Here is an 18,471-nt window from a genome sequence, read left to right as displayed (position 1 = left end):
TGGCGTTCCCCTAGGCTCAACCCTCGGGCCTTCATGTTTCTGTGTATACATGATGTGGCTGGAACATATCATAGATAAACACAACATGCAGTTTTTAAGCGTCATTGTTTAGAACCCAGTTATATTGCTGGACTGCTTCCTGTTTGATTGAATGTGCCTTGTTGCCGACCTGAAATGTCCTCGTTCAACCATATAGAGCACTTTGCAACTTTGTTTTGAAATATGCAGGATAAATAAAGGTCATTATTTGTATAGCATAACTTTTAGAGGCATTTTGGACTAACACTGATCCAATGGAGTAGTTAATGTAATGATTAGGTATTTTAATTGAGCTAGACACACCTGGCTTCAACATTATGGCAGGTGTGATTAATTGTACCGGAGTCCTTGACATTTAGTAACTATTGTCCATTATACTGTAGATCCATATACTTTTTTCTTTGGTTGTGATGCTTTGATATTGTGTGACTTATCCACTGGGGCTTTGAAAGTTGCTTTAATGGCTGAATGAGTAATAGGCTGGATAGAGTGGATCATTAATATTATTCTGGCTGGAGGTATGTGTGTGGTGGGGGTTGCAGTATAACAGTCTGCCACTCTTTTTTCTTTCTTCTACTCCTATCACACACAACCACACAGTGTGTCAGGGCTGAGAAAGCCTTTCATGAGCTCAAGATAAACAAACAATCCAAATATATGTGGAGATGCAAATTAAGTTAGTTTACAGTTAGAATGTAAACAGATAGACAAAATACAAATTCTGAAATGAATTTGTATATGGCAAATAGAGACCATTTTAAAAACCCATCAACAAAGATAGAAATATAACTGATAAAATGTCACAGCTTACAAGATGAATGGAAGCAAGACTAAGTTCATCCTACCTACAAAAATAAATATGTTCTCACTAACCTAATGGTATCTAGCCATGCACGTGTCCCCATATATCCCAACATAAAGGGATTTGATGTAACTTTGTTAAGAAAATATATTTTTAATGTCATAGACGATTCAAAGAAAAGGCTCTCCATAGTTTTCCTTACAGCCCCTTTTTTCTATGTAGAAATGTGTTAATTGAAAGCAATTCGTACTGTGTTACGGAAAAAAAGTACGATTGTGGGAAAACCTAAAGCAATATTCAGCGGATGCCTGTGTAAAAATTGCTTTTCTATTAGGCCATCTTTTTATTTTTGGATGTTAATAGTGTATGGCAGAGAAACATGCTCACCTTATTCAGCTTAGGTCTTGAACGAGAAGTTCTATGGAGTTGTTCCCACCATCTGTCCGCTGTCGACCCTCATTAATGTGCCTGTCTGCTCCGTTTGTTGAATAGCAAGTGGCTCCACTAATAAAGAACTCCCACTTTATTTTCAAGCCTGTAATTACTGATCTAATTTTGCCTAATAATTGCTTCATGGCAATGACATGTATATTTACTTGTACCCTTGTACCCTCGTAGTGTGTGTTCTGTCTCAGAGTGGAGCGCATTGACAACCAGAGGAATAATTCACGCAGACTAGCCACTTTCATCAGCCTGCTTGTCTTTTGTGCCGTCGCCTGCTGCCACATCAAAGCTGCAGCGGTGTTCCTCTCAGCTGGAGACATGAATACATGCATAAATGTGTGTGTTTGTGTTTGTGCCTGCAAAAAGCTGCATGTGCATGCAAATATGCGGGGAAAGTGCAGAGAGAGGTTTTAGATTTAGCTTACACGACACATGCATGAGTTGTGTAGTCAAGATCGTGTGTGAGTATGTGCACACCGCAATACAGTGGTTGCAAATGATTTGGTTCTCTCTCTCTAAACAGAGTGAACACTCAGACTTGTGGTTTGCATTGCTCAAGGGCATTTGTTTGTGGATGCCTGTGTGTTTATGTGCATGTGCTATGATATATTGCTCATCCAAGCGGCGGCAGCACTGTGAAGTGCAGTGAGATTAGAAGGGAACCCATTCCTTTGTTAATTTAAATGGGTTCATGCATCATGCTTTGCGAGAGCCTGCCGATCAGAGCATTAAGGAAAAGCGAACACTGCCCAGAGGTGTTTTTAATGGCACAGCAGGGCTTCAGATGCGAAGAGGTTTAATTCCCTGCATTTGAATAAACGCTTGGTTGTAGACCCAGGCTTTATGATTGTAGTGGATATTTGAGTCGTTTTTTGTTGTTGTTTTTCACATCTGAGCTCATATCATTGGTTATAACTGTTGTGCATATCGTGAAGGACTAACACCTACCAATAACCTACTGGTCAACTTAGTTTAACATATTATATTTTAATAGTACCTATTTGATCTGGGGTAAACATCTGTCATGTGCTCATGCTGGTGTGTCAGGATGCGGTATGTTACATTTCAGCAACCAGTGTCAAAGGAAGATTTTAGTGATCAAAGTTATTCTTGCAATTGTGTTGAAATGATTGCCAGTTTAAACATTCATTTGATCAGCAAAAACATATTAATATAGATTACCATACTCTACATATACATATCGTCATTAAAACTGAGAATACGTGCGTGAATTTGATATACTGCTTTTGCAATGCAGTGGTCCACATTGGCAAGAATAAGCGTACATAATATGATCCGCCAAAGGTAGAGAAAGGAGCAGAGTGATGAGGTGAGGGCAGTAATACAGGGTCAGTCTGGCCCAGCTGTTCTACATGACACGGTTCATAGACCCTCCATTGACAACATGTCACAAGCCTGATGCACACTAACACACACACACACACACCTTACTCATGTTCATTTTAGCAGCATATTTAGTCACCGTCCCAAAATTAAATGTCTTTGTGAGTTTTAGTCATAGTCTCAGTCTTTTACTCAATAATTGACCAAAAAGAAAACAATCTAAATATGAAATGTCCCTTTGTGGATGTGTGTGTACCAGCTGTTCTGATAGTATGAACATGCACTATTCAAATCAACTAAAGAAATGAATTTGTATTTTATTTATTTTAAGAGCATTATTATAATTTTCCCTATTGTTGCATTGGCTTTAAATGTTGAACAGAAGGTTTTATTTTTGTCTAGTCTTTCTTTATCATGCTTTCCCAATTGTAGTGTTTTCTGAATAATAAATCAATTGTATTAACAACTTCCTTTCACTTTTTAAGCGTTTCTTTCTTGGCTAGATGACCTTGATTTGGTTATTTTCAATGAGAAGAGCCACGTTGCTCATTTAAAAACCTCAGCCATGTTCTTTCAACATAATCTCCATTACGGTAATGCTGGGAATCTAAACTATGAAGGCTTATGAATTAACATATTCGTTGATTAATTAATCCAACCAGACAAAAGTTATGTCCTCCAGCAAGTGTTGTACAACGACCACTCAACGTAGCCTGTAGCCTTGAGGTCAGACTCGAAGTGTCAATCCAGGCTCTTCAGCGTTATGTAGTCTTTGAAAGTGGTCTTTTTTACTTGTCTGTTTTCTATAAAGCATTAAACCTTGTCGAAACATCTTGTTATAGTATTTGGCAAACCCAGCATTTTTTTTCACAGAGAAACTATAATATAACAATAATATTCCTCAGTCGGTGGTAAGGTGTGACAATGTATTTTCTGTCTCAAGTGTACCAAAACCCATTTTGATTTATAATGTTTTATATCTAAAAAGGTTTGATTTAGATCCTTTCTGACATACTGCTACAACCCCCTTAAAGCTAAGATCATCATTTGATTTTTCAAACTTACCCCAACTACCAATTCAACATTTTAAGGAGGTTTGCACTGGTCTAAACTCTGGTTTTACGAGTGATTAAATGACATAACACAAGTAGGATCACGTTTAAATCATGCAGTTACGTATGTCTGTATCTTTCAGTCTTTACAGCAGGTCATTCTCATCCTTGAATGAGATATGTCTTGTTTTCTCAGTGGTTTTATTTCCTCTTCACAGGATCCTCCAGTGTTTCCTGTGGGCCAGTTCAGTGAGAAGTTTGTTCACTTCATCACTCAGTGGTGAGTCAGTTACTCTTCAATACGCTTTTGTTTCTCGAAGGACAGACACAGAAATTGTTTCAATGAAACCATTCAGATTTCAAAAGGAATGTTGTCAGTTTTCAATGGCTGTTGATTGCACAGTATTTGTGATTCTAGTTAATAATGGCTTAATATGCGTGGCACAGTCAGCCATCTGAGCCCCACAGAGCCACGCTGAACAATTACAAGACCAGAAGCTGCATTTGACATAGATGAGCCAAATGATGGTAGATGAATCAAAGGTATAATGGCAATACAAAGGGATTAAAGTGTATTTGCCTGTGTGTTAATGCATTGTGGTTGTAATGGTTTTAGCTATGATATTCAATGCTGCTGAATAAAAAGGGATGATTGAATCCTCTAATGCAACAGGACAAAGACAATGTTTACCCTGAGTTTGCCTCTGATTCATTAGCCTCCTGTAACCTTTACAGTTGCACAAACATGTACATACACACCCAAACCACATGTAAGCAGAGAGTGTGTGTGTGTGTGTACCGCACTCAGGGCCTGGTTGTGCCATCTGTTGTTTATCCCCCCTGCCTGCTTTGTTTACTTAAACGGGGCACGACTCTCTCAGGACAGACTGAGGTACCTGCCTCGGTGCAGTATCTCCTCCCAGGCTATTCTTAGAGGATCATGGCCCATTCATTGTGATACATAAACTGCTGACATGACAAACTGCAGAGAGGCCCCTGCACTAATTCCTCAAAGTCCCCAATATACAGCACATACTATAAAGGACACTCACAAAACCCACATGAATCTAATAAATCTACTAATATGTGGTTATTGTGAAGGTAAACTTCTGTTGTTGCAATGTTGAGGTAGAATGAAGGAGTCTGGAACGTCGATTAGCCAAAGCACTAAGAGTTTATTGATCACAGTACATTAATTACATACGGCCGGGAGATCATCTTAGTTTCACACTGTCCTTGTGCTCCACCAAGATTATCTCTGCCCCCCAAAGCCACAAACATCGCTACTACACGAGGAGAGGCCGGCCCACAGAAAGCCCGCGTATACCTAATCAATAGCCGATGGGAGACGATGAACTACTTGTCTCAAAGAGATCCAGCCAGGTCTCAAACCTCCCCCACGGATAAAGGAGAAGCGTTTGACCTGTGACCTCAACTTACAGAGGAGTCTTTGAATGACTACAAGCAGATGTTTGCAGTATCACAGATTCTAAAAAACTATAAGAAGCTCTATAAACAGATCAGATTAAAATATTCTCTTACAGTTATTGCTTACATTTTAGTGTTCTGACAAATAAAACAAATCTATTTTATTTTTGAAATATTGAATAAATAAATGTATTGAAAGAAATGTTGTATCTATTCCGAACTCTTATTGAATATAGCTTCATAACTGAAAAGGATGCCACCGAGATGAAAGTCAAAACACCTCTTGTACATTTTCAAAGACAGTTTGAGTAGTGGCTGGATACAGACTGTTTGTATCACTCTTACATTTTATTTTCAGCATGCGACGGCAACCCAAAGAGAGGCCTGCCCCCAATAACCTCATGGTAAGTTCAACCAAGACTTCCATTAAACACTTCCAAAGTCAACATATACGTTTTGAAAAGCTTTATACATACGGTGAATATTCATGCATACAGATACAAATTCAATTAAACACTATTTTATTAAATGTAACTATTTGAAAATACTATTGTATATTTTACAAAGACTGGGGTGTTCTGGATCAAGGATCATCAAAGTTGTGGTTTCTGTGTGGAAAAAAAAGTTATGAACTTTTTGCTGCCAATGAAAGATGTTGGAGAGGTCAGAGAGAAACCTTGAGGTAGTATTGAGACCTACTTCAATATTCATTTCATTCCCCCTCATTGGAGTCAACATCAAATGAATCAGGCCTAGCTGTTGTAAAGGAGTAAAATAATTGTAGTTTACAAAACTAGTTTTCTTTTAACATTTAACGATGGGCCAAAAGGACATTATTTTTTGTATCTGTCTGTGCCTGTTAAGGTAAAACAAAAAGTGCCAATAAGATAATTCTTTCAACCACAACGTGTGTTCTGAGGATCGGTTTCACCAGTCTGATTGGGAATGGTAAAACAGTAAATGGACTTCTTTTATACACCACCTTTCTGTCATACTGGATACATGTGCCTCTCATTACACAGCGGCTGAGATGCCCTGCAGATGGTGGGAAGATGCATCCCAAATAAAAGCAAAAGCCATTTCTCATTTAGCCCAAAATAACATCCCTCTGTTTCCTATAGTAAAGTTGCAATACAATGATTTTCAACCCTATAAGATCACGTAAAAAATCATGCCGCATAAAAATCGAGTTACATTTAAGGGATCCTTTACACAGTATGTAGATTCATCAGCTTTATTTTGAAAGTTGAAATAGATCAGCAAATCAAATAGCCACGAATTGTAATGCTCTTTAATATTTTAAAAAGGCTCTTCTAAGACTTCCTATGAACTCCGTAATAACTTTTCATTAATCCAGCATTGGATATTGGGATGTTTTGGTCTTTTTGTATGTTCCAGTGAAAAGGGCATATCCTCTTTAACATGAGTACAGTGTGAAAGATGCCATAGATAGGAGTGCCACTAAAAATATACATCGGTATGAACAGGAGCAAACGTTGTACCATCTCTAACTGGCTCAATTAGTGTCATTTTAGGTTGCTGTGGAAACAGATTGTTAATGGTAATTATTACTCAAAGCCATAGATTATTTGCACTGTGACTCTGGTGCAGTAGAGTTTTATAGGTAAGGAAGAAGACTTTACTAAGTTCCAACTCTTCCTGTCAGTGTGCCAGTATACACGCCAAACTGCACGCCTCGCTCTAAAGTGGTCTTGATTTTTGTTCTGTCCTGGCGTTAGCACACAAGGCTGCAGCAGTTTGCACAAACTGCCTTTTAAGAGTTGCAACATGCTCTGGTTTCTGTGTTAGGACCAAGGACAGCGACAGTTAGGTCCGCAGAGAGAGGAGGGGTGAGGGTTTATGTTGTGGGGATGGAGTGCTGGAGGGTGTAAATGCAGAGCTGCTAACAGATTGTATGTTCTCAGTCTCACACCAGAAAGGGGGAGTAAAGGGAAATGTTGTCTAGACACACTTTGGGAATTCTTGCCTCCAGACAGAAGTGTTTCTCTGAAGGGAGACCATGCACTACTTAGAGAAGTTCAGCTTGTTGTGTTGTGGTGGGTTCCTTTTCTTTTAGTGACCTTTCAACAGCTTCCATTGTGTGTGTTGAGCGACACCTTGACACCATAATGTTCTTATTGTCTGTCTTTATGATTGTTGTAGTGCAGAGGCTTTTGTCTTTCTTCTCACTAATTGTGGCTGAAAGCCCGCTTCACACGTCTTCTCGGCCGTACCTTGAGCAATAATATGAATGCTTGAGACTGAATACTGGGCTTTTTTTCAGCTTTTCCATGACTTGGGTTACTTATAAACTGCAGTCAAATAAGATGTATTTCTCAAAGCAAAAAGACTGTTGCACTTATTTTAAGTCATTTGATTGTGTGTGTGATTCCAGACCAACCTCTCTGCATGGTTTGATCTGTCACACCACAAACCTGCAAATGTGCTTTGTTCAAATGTCTTCTTCTTTCAATTTGAAGCTGACCAGACTTTTTTGTAATGCAATCATGGATATGCCAAACATTTTGTAGATGTCTCCTTTTTCTAGCCCTCCTCTCACTCTGCCCTACTTCTTTGAGGTGTATTGTGGTCCCTGTGCTCTCTTTCAGATGTACCTTCTCTCCATTCGTCTTTCCTTTACCTATATGTCTGTCCTCCTGTAGGCCTTTCATCTCTTCCTCTGCCCCTTGTGAACTGAGATATAAGGTCATGGATGCCTGCCTTGTGGCACCCGGCTGCTGATTGTCTTTCTCATTCCCTCTTTTCTTCCCCACCTCTCACTTTACCTCCCCATCCTCCCAGCCTCCTGAGTACATTAAAACTCTTTACCTATTCTATCTGTATGTTAATGCACCTAGCCACACACAGCTCCTCTCCCTCTGCTTTACAGACGGTTTGTTATCCCTGCATCTCATTTCTCCTGGAAGGTAATGCAGGAAACTCACACAATAGTGCACGCATTAAGCAAATAATGTTGTTTTATGGCCATACAAACTCACCTAGTGGCTCTAGTTTGCTCATCAGGTTTCACCGTGTGGTTTCTCTAATCACTGGTATAGCTTTTATTGACGTCATTATTTTCACTGGGATTTTTATCCTATTAGAGCTTCTTTAAAGGGCTGCTGTTTGATTGCATGCCTGCTCTTGATGGGTTTTGTCCCTGAAGCTTGACACAGTGTGCTACAGCTCCTTATACTGAATGCTTTGCTCATACTAATATTATTATATCTTATTAAAGATAACGCTTTTTATCACTAAGGCGTTCAGTGATAGGAAACCTTTTTCTTAGATTAATGCTACTAATATGTTTGCAACAGGAGTAAGGGCAGAACAGGAACAATACAAAAGGTGTTAGTTCCTAACGCCACAAAAAACACAATGAACTAATGAAATATTTAAAAAATGGCTTTGTTTACAGCTATGTTTCCTAGCTTGTTGGCTTGTTCCTTTGTTGGCTTTAGTGTCATTGCGTTACTAACAGCAGAATAACATCTGCTCCAGGAATCTCTACACACGTATGTTTATGCTTTTTCTTTTGTAAACATTGCTTCATAGCCCCACTCATGATCCAAAACTCCACTGAGTAAGGGGACACTGAATCGAAAGGATATTCAACAAATAAAATCCCATACTTTTCCCATGGAATTTTCCTCATACCGAGGCAATATTCTCCAAATAACATCCCATACTTGATTTATTTGGATTGATTTCAACATATTTAGTCTCAGTTAAGCTTCTATTGATACATTATAGGCATTTAGAAAATACTTTCATTTGTCAGTTTATTTTCGTTTTTTTATCTTAAAGGGGACCTATCATGCAAAATGCACTTTGTGATGTCTTTTAGACATGAATATGTGTCCCCGGTGCGTCGGGGAACTCACGCAGCGTCAGAAAATAAAACCCTCTCTTTTCCTCCGTACCCAAATCTTTTAAAAACGGGTGTACAACGAGCGGATACAGATTTGCTGCCGATCTGACGTCAAATCGCCAGCGGACCCACAGAAAGTTGCTATCAGAAACAATGCCTGACGTGTTTTGGACGTAATCTCGTCTTTGTTTACATTAGCAAGCCTCGCTAACACTCAGAGCTAACCTGTACTGGAGAGCACATGTGTTTTTTTTTAAAAAGGAACTCACCTTGTGATAAACCCGCACGAGAAAAAGCATTTGAGCTCCATACTGTTTCAGAAATAATCTTTGATGTGGTTTAGAACAGGATGGCGTTTTATCACAGCAGAATTTAACTTTATCTCCGGTAGAATTCTGATCAGGCATTAGCTCTGCCTCCTCTTTTTTTTTTCTCAAGCTAAGGACCCAAAATCCGCGTTTCTCTAACAGGGCTTCAAAAGAGGGGTATGAGCAGTATGAGGCATGGCTTCAATGGGTGAACTGTTTGGTATTTTAAGCAAAAAACTTCACAGACATGTTTTGTATAGGTATGGCCCTACAATATATTTTTCCAATATAGCATGATAGTTCCACTTTAAGTACATTATTTTATTACCCTGCTCTCTCTGAGTTTATAGCAATATTAGTCCATTTCAATGTGTTACCCTAACCCCAATGGAAACGTTGAGTTGTTCTGAACCCAGATGGTTTACACCATGACTCATAATCTGTTTGTCATTATGTGGACGCTAAATCATTGAGAAGGAATATCTAACTGAGCACTGTTAGGCTGCATTAAGCTCAGTATTTCACTTCAGTCAGTAAAGTGTGTTTTCCTCATTTCTTAAAAGTCATTTGAAGAGAATCCCATGTTGAGTTATCAGAGAGGAAAGGAAGTGTGTTTTCTCCCCTTTATACTAATGCATTTTTCATTGTGGACACTCTATCCTGTCATCATAAGCTAATGACGTTGGTCAGTAAAGGAGGATACTTTCCATTGGCCGGCTCCCAGGACGTGAGCAGCAGGTATTTGGTGATAACCTATCCTGTCTGAGGTCTTTCTCCTCCCCCTCCTCCCTCAAAACAAGGCCATAGTCTGACTGCAAGATATTTATTAAGCGTTAGGGCACGAAAGGCAGAAAAAACAACATGTTGTGTATCTTTGAGCTTGATTGTGTGTGTAGTGTATGTATGGCAGACATAGAAAACAAAGTGTGGATCCCATGCCTTTTGTATTCTTCGATTGTGGTTTGATTGACGTTTCATTTCTCCCTCCCCCCTCTTCCTCATCATCGCTCATTCCCCAGCTAGAAGCCTTCACACAGCCTTTTAGCACCTTGTCAATGCAACCCTCCTATTCTGCTTCTCTATTCATAGACACACACACACACACACACACACACTCATTTTGTAGCCCCCATTCAACCCCTGAGACACCAGATGAGCCCCACGGTTCACAAAGGAAACCCCTCCTGTGTCTAACTGTCCCTAAATCTAGTTTAGACTCGCACACATTAACACGCACATAGATAGAAGCTATAGCCTCAAATTGTGTCCAAATACTGCATCAGTTTTAAAATCTTTGGACGGTTGTTATTAACACGGACAACCTCACTAGTTACTCATAGTATATCGGTCACAACACACGTGAACAGCTCCTCCATTTAACATTTGTACTTATCCAGCATGTCAGAGAACATGAATGTTTCAACTCCCCACGAGGATGTACATGGACTCATAAACCGTAGCTCTAGATTGACTGTTTTGCACAGATACAGACTTTGTTACACATTTTATCATTTATATGTGTATTTTTTTTAGAAAGGCTTTATTAATGCCGATGTCTTGCATGTGTCTCAAACTGTTGATGCGGTTGCTCATTGTCTGAGTAAAGGCAGAATGTGCAAAAAGGTTTTCGCATGCTTGTGTATCGTTTTGCCTCTTTTCAGTGTTGTACCAAATCACTGGTGCCTCCTCCTCCCTAAACTTTTCTGTCAGCACCTTTGCTGCCAAATGTTTTCACATTTCACCCATGGGTCTTCTTTGACCTAAACCCATTCACACAGACTGGGACTGCTGCGCTGCACATATTTCTAAACACATCACTTAAAATGAGAGTCCAAAGTACACAAGTATATTGATGTTAAGCTGTACTTTTTAGTACAGTATGAGCCCTGTGCTCTGCTGCGTTGGACACTTGTTTTGCACAGGTGGTTGGGGACCTAAAAGGCCATGATAATGATGGTGCTCTCCCTCCTCTCCCTGCATTCATCTTTTACTCTCTCTTTCCCTTTTTCTTTCCATTTCGCTGGATAACATTTAGTGTTGTGGCTCATTGATTGGCGGCTATCTGGAGAAAGTGCCGCCTCACTATGCAAACAGTTTTGAAAGCAGCAGATTTGAAAGTAGCATTAGATTCCCGGATCATTAAGTTTAGAGCATTGTAACTCTCCTCAGAGAAGTATCCCTACATTTCTTGTGCACTATGATTGACCAAAGTACACACACACACTGTTCTGTCGTGGACACACACACACACACACACACACCAACACTAACACCAACCGATGCCAACCAGTTTCCAGAGGGAGCGAGTGATTAGCATGCAAATCTGTAAAGGCCTAGTTATTCCATCTACCTCTTCAGATTCTCTCTGTCCCTCACACAGATACTCACACACACACACACACACACACTCACACACACACCTACACACTGACAAACACACACCTACACACTGACAAACACGGCAACGCTGTTCTAATGAGGTGATGACCAGTCCTATGTTATAATTGCCTCAAACTCCTTTTAATTTCGTTTGAGCGTATTAATCATACATAGAGTTATTTAAAAGTGAATAAATTAATCTTAGATTAAACAGACCCTTGAAAGGCTTCAAACAATTAAAGAGTTCGGTAGAATTTCCCCTGGGTTTAGGCCATTTCTATTTGAGCAGAGCCGTTGCAGGTGATTATCCCATTTTGATGGCCAGACGGTGATTAATGTAACTTCTAAATGAGTCCTTCCCCCATCTCACCTCTGTCCATGCAGCGCTAAGGGGGGAGGTGCAATCACCTTCATTGACCTAACTAAAGATTAGTTGTTGGATTTGTAACTCTTTAACAGGTTTCATACTTAATTGATGTTGCAGGGAATGTATTAATTATTAGGTATGTATGCCTGTGTGACAGACAACACATGTATCCCCTATTTAATCAATATATCTGGGTGTCTGTTCACCTGCATGTGTCAGCATCAAAGCAAGACTTGAGGCAGTTTTCATTCAATACAATTGTCTGCAGATAAAAGACTAGAAGCATCTTTTCAAACCGGGGTGTTGTATGTTGGGTGGAGGGGCCGCAAGATAAACCTGCAGGGTTGATATTTGCCGTTGTGGACAATTAAAGCAGTGTATGGTACATCAAATCTGAGCGTTGCTATTTTTATTTAGTTTGTAACTACAATTACATAAGAGGAAAGGACAATTAAGTTGAACTCTGACTCGATGAGGTCCATTTGAAAGCTGTTCTGGAGGTTTACATGGTATCTCTTCATTTAAAGCAGATTGAATTGTAGAACACTTTGAGGATGTGGGTTAAAAGTTTAGATTGATACTTGAATTTTGAAACATAGTTTTAAAGAAACAGTTTCAACTCAAGGATCATTTATTGGCTTTCCATCTAATCACACCATCTAATATGTTTACTTTGACTTCCTTTCTTGCCTGCCATCTTTTTTGTATGCTTTCCCTAGTGGTCACCTTTTCTCACTCTCTCTATTTATCTGTGGCAGGTAACTTATCTGTGTGTTGTCCAGGGGAAACATTAAGTGAGAGAAAAAAGCAGTCACGAACAACAGCTTCAGACCAGTTAGTTCTATAGTGTTTTGAGTGAGTGATGCGTGTCTCATCATGTCTACGTGTACTCTGTATGTGAGTGTGTATGACAGGCCTTACACCTTCATCCAGGTCAGATTCCAGCAGATGTCTGTGGCCTGTCGGAGTTAATTTCTGGAGCAGAGGTGGAGAGCAGGATTTTAAAAAGCATCACTCTTGAGTTCCCTCTTTATTTCTGTATCACTCCCTCTCTACTGAGGCAAGAAAGAATGATTGATGAGATGGGTATTCAGCATAGGGGCACCCAGGAGCGTCCACTACACCCGTCTCATAGTGACACACACACACACACACACACACACACACACACACACACACACACACACACACACACACACACACACACACACACACACACTGATATGAGAGTAATTAACCTCAGACTGTGTTAACCCCAGCTGCCCATTAGAAGGACAACAGGATTGATGGTGCTCCCCCAGTCCTTTACAATCTCTTTACATTCTCTCTCTTTAGTGGATCTTATAAAGGAATCTTGACCCTACAGTAACTTACAGATGTATTCACTGTATTCAACCTTCATGTGACTTTATTTTTGATATAATGTACAAAACAAATGTAACAAATGTTCCACTGTGACTGCAAATAGACTAAATGAATCCCAGGAGAACCGTCACTATCCGCCTGTCCTACTTCTAATCTCGTCCGCACCAGTTTGAATGTAGCTGGGGGGGGTGTTTAATGTTGAAGAAACAGCTGACATCAACACTTCTCACTTTGAAATCTGAGTTAAACTAGTGATATCACTGTTGCAGTGGGATGATGTTTTTGGAAGAGCTATGTGTTAAGAAACATGACAGAATATCATTTGCATTTGTTAAAATATTACTTTATATCGAACTTGGACTTTTGTTTGTAGTAAGCAAAACTAAGGAATTATTTATAGTTTTTTGTTCTTTGTAATTAACTTGAGATCCGTTATAACTAACGTTAAAGCCTAACTTCATTAGTCACAAAAGAAACAGACTAATGTTTATAAAGCAACATCATATTTGACCTGATTTAAAATATGTGTTTTGTAGTGTTACTTTCACGTTAAAAGTTCATATTTGAAACCTATCTAGATTTTGGAACAGACGATATAACAATGTTATAAAGACACTATTTTTTACCAAGGATTCACAGCCTTGCAAAGCACACAATAATTGTGGTGAATGTTTAGGCTGACAAAGAAATACGGTTTCCGTGTCTTTTTTGGTGTTAATCAAAGGAGCTTATGGCTGCATTAGATATTTAGTTATTTAATCTTCCATTCGCTACTTTGTTCCATTTTCGAACATTTTGGGACTATAGCACAGCCGATACAGATTGTTAAAGTTTGACGGTAACATATTAGCAGCACAGCCAATGAATCCGTACAGTTGAACACAAGAGCTGCAGGTTGTGGCTATGCAGAGAGGCAGATTAATATCAGTAGTGTGAGTTACCATAACGTACAACATTAATAAATACAATACACGGTGTCTGGCCAGTTTAAGTTGGAGCTGAACTCTTATTAACGGTGACAGTCTCTTGTTGTTTGAGGACACATATCGCTGAAATCAGTGTTGACATGTTCATTTGAACTGGCCGGCCACAGCGTTGTTTATTTAATTGGACATCTAGACAGTACAAATCAAATTCATGGTCAGCCTCAGTTGAAGTGTTCCATTTAAAACCTCCTCACCTCTGACCCCTGTGTGACCTCTGCCCCCCCCAGATGAGGCTGGGATTGGGACTGTTGTCATTGAGATATCACGAGTGACACCTCAGTGCAGCAGTAACAAGTAACTCTGCCAGCCTTTAACAAACTTGATGAGCTACCGATCCACAGAGAACGTGTTCTGTCGAGAGCTCGTTTATTGGCACTGGTGGTGGAAATCAGTCCAAATGAAGACTGTAGGAGGAAGAATTAAGATCATGTTCAAAGGCATTTTTAAATAGTCAACATCGAGGTTTTTTGTCACAGCCTGTTTTATTACAAAGCTTAATTTTACAACCTGTTATGACTCATGTCGATCATTAAACTGCACAGATATGTCTTTAAAATGCCCTGACAAGCCATTACTTAAACGTTCAGCATTTAAAAGCAAATCTGTTGCACATGAATATTTAAGAGGGTTAAATGGTGTTCCTGTTTAGTTTATTTGTATTTTATTAGAATCATGATTTAGAATAATTATACTAAGTAGAACTTAACCAAACCCTTCACATAAAGGTGTGATAATGTTTGTGGCTCCAATCTGTTTGATAATATAAAATTATATTGCAGAATAAACTTTTGATAGCTGTTTTTATGGAAAGCTCATTACTTGTGTTGTTATGGCCGCTTCAGTCCGTTTTTTGGCAATTATTCTAAAGGTCATACGTAAGGTCTGAGATTAGTGGCAGAAGATGTTAATTCATATATTCATTATTTCATTGCATTAAAAGATTAACATTTGTTACAATAGATAAGTTCAAGGATGAGCACATTTTGTGAATCCAAAGAGTAAGGGTGAAAATGGCTAGTATTGTTTTTTAGTTATAATTTCTAAAACTAATTGCAGTGAAGGCTAAATAATATAAAAAGGAATTGTCTTGATTCGTTCAGGAATTTCAGTGTGAAAAAACCCATAACTTAATAATAAAACTTAATAGCAGATGTCATTACATGCCATTTCATTTAATATCAAAATGGTCATAAACTCTGCCTTTTGAATTCCTTCTGACAGTTATTGTTCTCTGTTCCCAAATAAAACCTTTAAATGCACTAATTAATTCCGGAAATGTGTTTTTCTTAATTATAAAATAAAAACTAACCCAAACTTTCAGTGTCTGTTGTTTTCTTAAAAAAAGTGATTTTACCACTTTTGTCCCTCTCTTTACTTTTCAGGAGCATTCCTTCATCACACAGTTTAACGACGGTAATGCGGAGGGTGGTGTCGATGTGGGTGTGTCGCTGTCTGGAGGAGAGGCGAGCTCAGCAGGGTCTCTGACGTCCTCCTGCTGTCCCCCCACAATGCACCAGGGCGTCTGAATCCCAAACCTTCAACACTCACAGAAGGCTTCAAATGGACTGTACTCATGGACTAAAAAATGACTAGATGTTACAAACTTTCTGTGAGTAATTCTCTATTTAACAGCAACTCATGCGGCTGGGACAACGAGGAGCTTCTTTGACCTTTTATCTCTGCATTTTAAAATGTGCAGCATCTGCAGCTTTGCCCCCACCTTTTTTTGCGGGTAAGACAGTCTGATGGATGGAGAAAAACGGTTAGATTTAAAGGATCAGCGACAACCTTCAAATGCATGAGACTGCAATAGGCCGGCAGAGTAATGCCCTGATTCTGGGGTGGTATCTCAAATGACCCTCTCGTGCTTTACTGTTGAGCCCCTCTTGTGAATGTTAAGGTTTCTGCCTGTGAGTAACGGCCCGTGTGTGTGCCTGGCTTCCCACTGGTGTCATTTATTACCTCAGAAAACGTAGGTTGTCACTAAAATAGCAAAACGTAACCTGTTTTAATGCTTCCACTAGAACGTTGGTATCCAGTATATTCCCTAATCTTGTAAGGTCGGAGCATTACGTGGACACAAAGCTCTGTCTCTGTCCTAAAAGGGGGGTTAAGTGCACAACAAACCGGCACAATCAATGAGATTTTAGCAGCTCTGAGGTGTTGGAATGCAATGAAATGTTAACATCCATCTTTAATTGGTTTTCAGGCTTACTAACCAAACAACTAATTGTTCTCATTTATTAACAGGATCCAGACTCTCTCTGATTAGACCATTTTTGATGTTTTTTATCTCCGTTTGCACAAACGAGCCTGACATTGAATGACCACTGAACAAACCAGAAAAAAAAACTACTTGAGAGTGAATTGTGCTGAAGCAGTTCTCCACGTTCATTCATTAGCTTTTATATTATTAGAATCCATTAAGAATAAAATAAACTATACACAAAAGCAGAAAATGTAACGGACACCATATCTCTTCGTCTCCTTGCTGTACAACACCTTTGGTTCATTAAATGATTGTTTCATCCCGCTTTCTAACCAGTAAATCCCTTTCTTTAGCAACATATGTCACGTGCTGAACAGAAAGTATGCTATTTTACTGAATTGCCAAATGAGATTAGTTGATATACTATCGAGGGAAATGTTAATGGATGCACTTAACACCAAAGACCACGGAGGACCCAAAAGGTGAAATATACCTTGTGTTTCTTTAGTGACTTAAAGGTGGGGTAGGCAATTTGGCGAAACCAGCTCGAGTGCGCTTGAATTTGAAAATATCAAACCGGAGAAAATCTTCTGCCACTTCTTACAGAGCCCCTTCTCCACACACCACGAACGCGCACATGACCAATGAGGGCACGAGAATAAGTTTGTGCACAGACTGGAAGGCTGACAGGCAGGTAGGCCATCCAGTTACTTTAGCCGGGCCTGCTACAATGATTGGTCGTGCTTTTACAGTATTACGGCTTCCACAGAATGACGTTTTTTTATGGATTTTTGTCAAAGCAACTTATGATATTCATTACTATCGGATGTTAGCATTCCATGGAATATAACAAAAACGGTATCTCGAGCCGGTTTCTCAAACTACCTACCCCACCTTTAAGCATAATGGGTTAATGACTCAAAAAATGGTTTTAATGATTAAACTGTTGAAATGTTATAGGTTCAAGTGCAATTAAATGTGATTTCTTCCATAAAGGAACTGTAAAACATATCCCACAGTGACAGGATATAATGACATTATGTTTATCAGACAAGGCTTAAGGCACCAGTTATTATGTGCTTCTGTTGATGGTTTTAGTAAGTAGAAGTATTTCTTGTTGGACTACTATTTTTAATATCAAGACTGAACATTGACTCTTTGAAGAAACATTGTAAAGGTTCAACATTTCACGTTAGCAGGAGTGTTGAAATTGCAGTGTAATCGACGTCCATCTTTGCACATTAAGTATCATTTGAAAAAGACCCAGTACAGAAATGTCGTGAATGACTAACCACTAAACTATGTAGCATGACAGTAATAATGCTACGGGGTGGTCAGTACAGTCTGAAAGATTTAATTTTGGACAGATCACACATCTGGTGGTCAACTCCTTATTGCAGATTGAAAGGCCAAAGTAGCTTACGATGTTGGAGGAAAACCTCTCATAGCGTCCTCTTCTAGCTGTGGTAGAAAAAAAAGAAAAATGTTATTGAATCCAATATTAAACTATATTTGTAATATGGTATCCGTTTCCTTATGCGTTACCACAGCTAAGATAAACAGTTTGTGATCAATTATTCAATGATTATGTCAATATTCCTGCTTGACACCTGAAATAGAGGCACTGCCTTTTACGTAAGTATAGATTAATGAAGTCTTCTGTCTGTGCAAGATGCCATTCATATTGCATAATTAAAATACAAATATCACTCACATTTGGAATGTCCTCCAGTAGCTAAAATACATCATGCATTTCCAAAAGTTGCACATTAACTAGAATATGTACTTTACATTATACCATATATATTGTTATATTATATTATCTAATTGTCCAAATCTCTTCTATAAGAGATAGCCCTTTCATTAAGTTGGCCCTA

General features: G+C 39.1%; 1 protein-coding gene across 1 annotated transcript in view; it reads left to right on the top strand.

The window, feature by feature from the left end:
• Positions 1-16,719, top strand: part of map2k5 (mitogen-activated protein kinase kinase 5) — a 48,658-nt gene extending 31,939 nt beyond the window's left edge. Inside the window, 4 exon segments of the mRNA XM_034221186.1 lie at positions 3,900-3,961; positions 5,468-5,513; positions 15,768-15,806; positions 15,808-16,719. Of these exon segments, the coding sequence (XP_034077077.1) occupies positions 3,900-3,961; positions 5,468-5,513; positions 15,768-15,806; positions 15,808-15,870 (210 nt within the window). The 3' untranslated portion in view covers positions 15,871-16,719.
• Positions 16,720-18,471: the final 1,752 nt, after the last annotated feature.

Source organism: Gymnodraco acuticeps, unplaced genomic scaffold, assembly GCF_902827175.1.
Source record: "Gymnodraco acuticeps unplaced genomic scaffold, fGymAcu1.1, whole genome shotgun sequence".
NCBI lineage: Eukaryota > Metazoa > Chordata > Actinopteri > Perciformes > Bathydraconidae > Gymnodraco > Gymnodraco acuticeps.
This window is presented reverse-complemented; position numbering and strand designations above follow the sequence as displayed.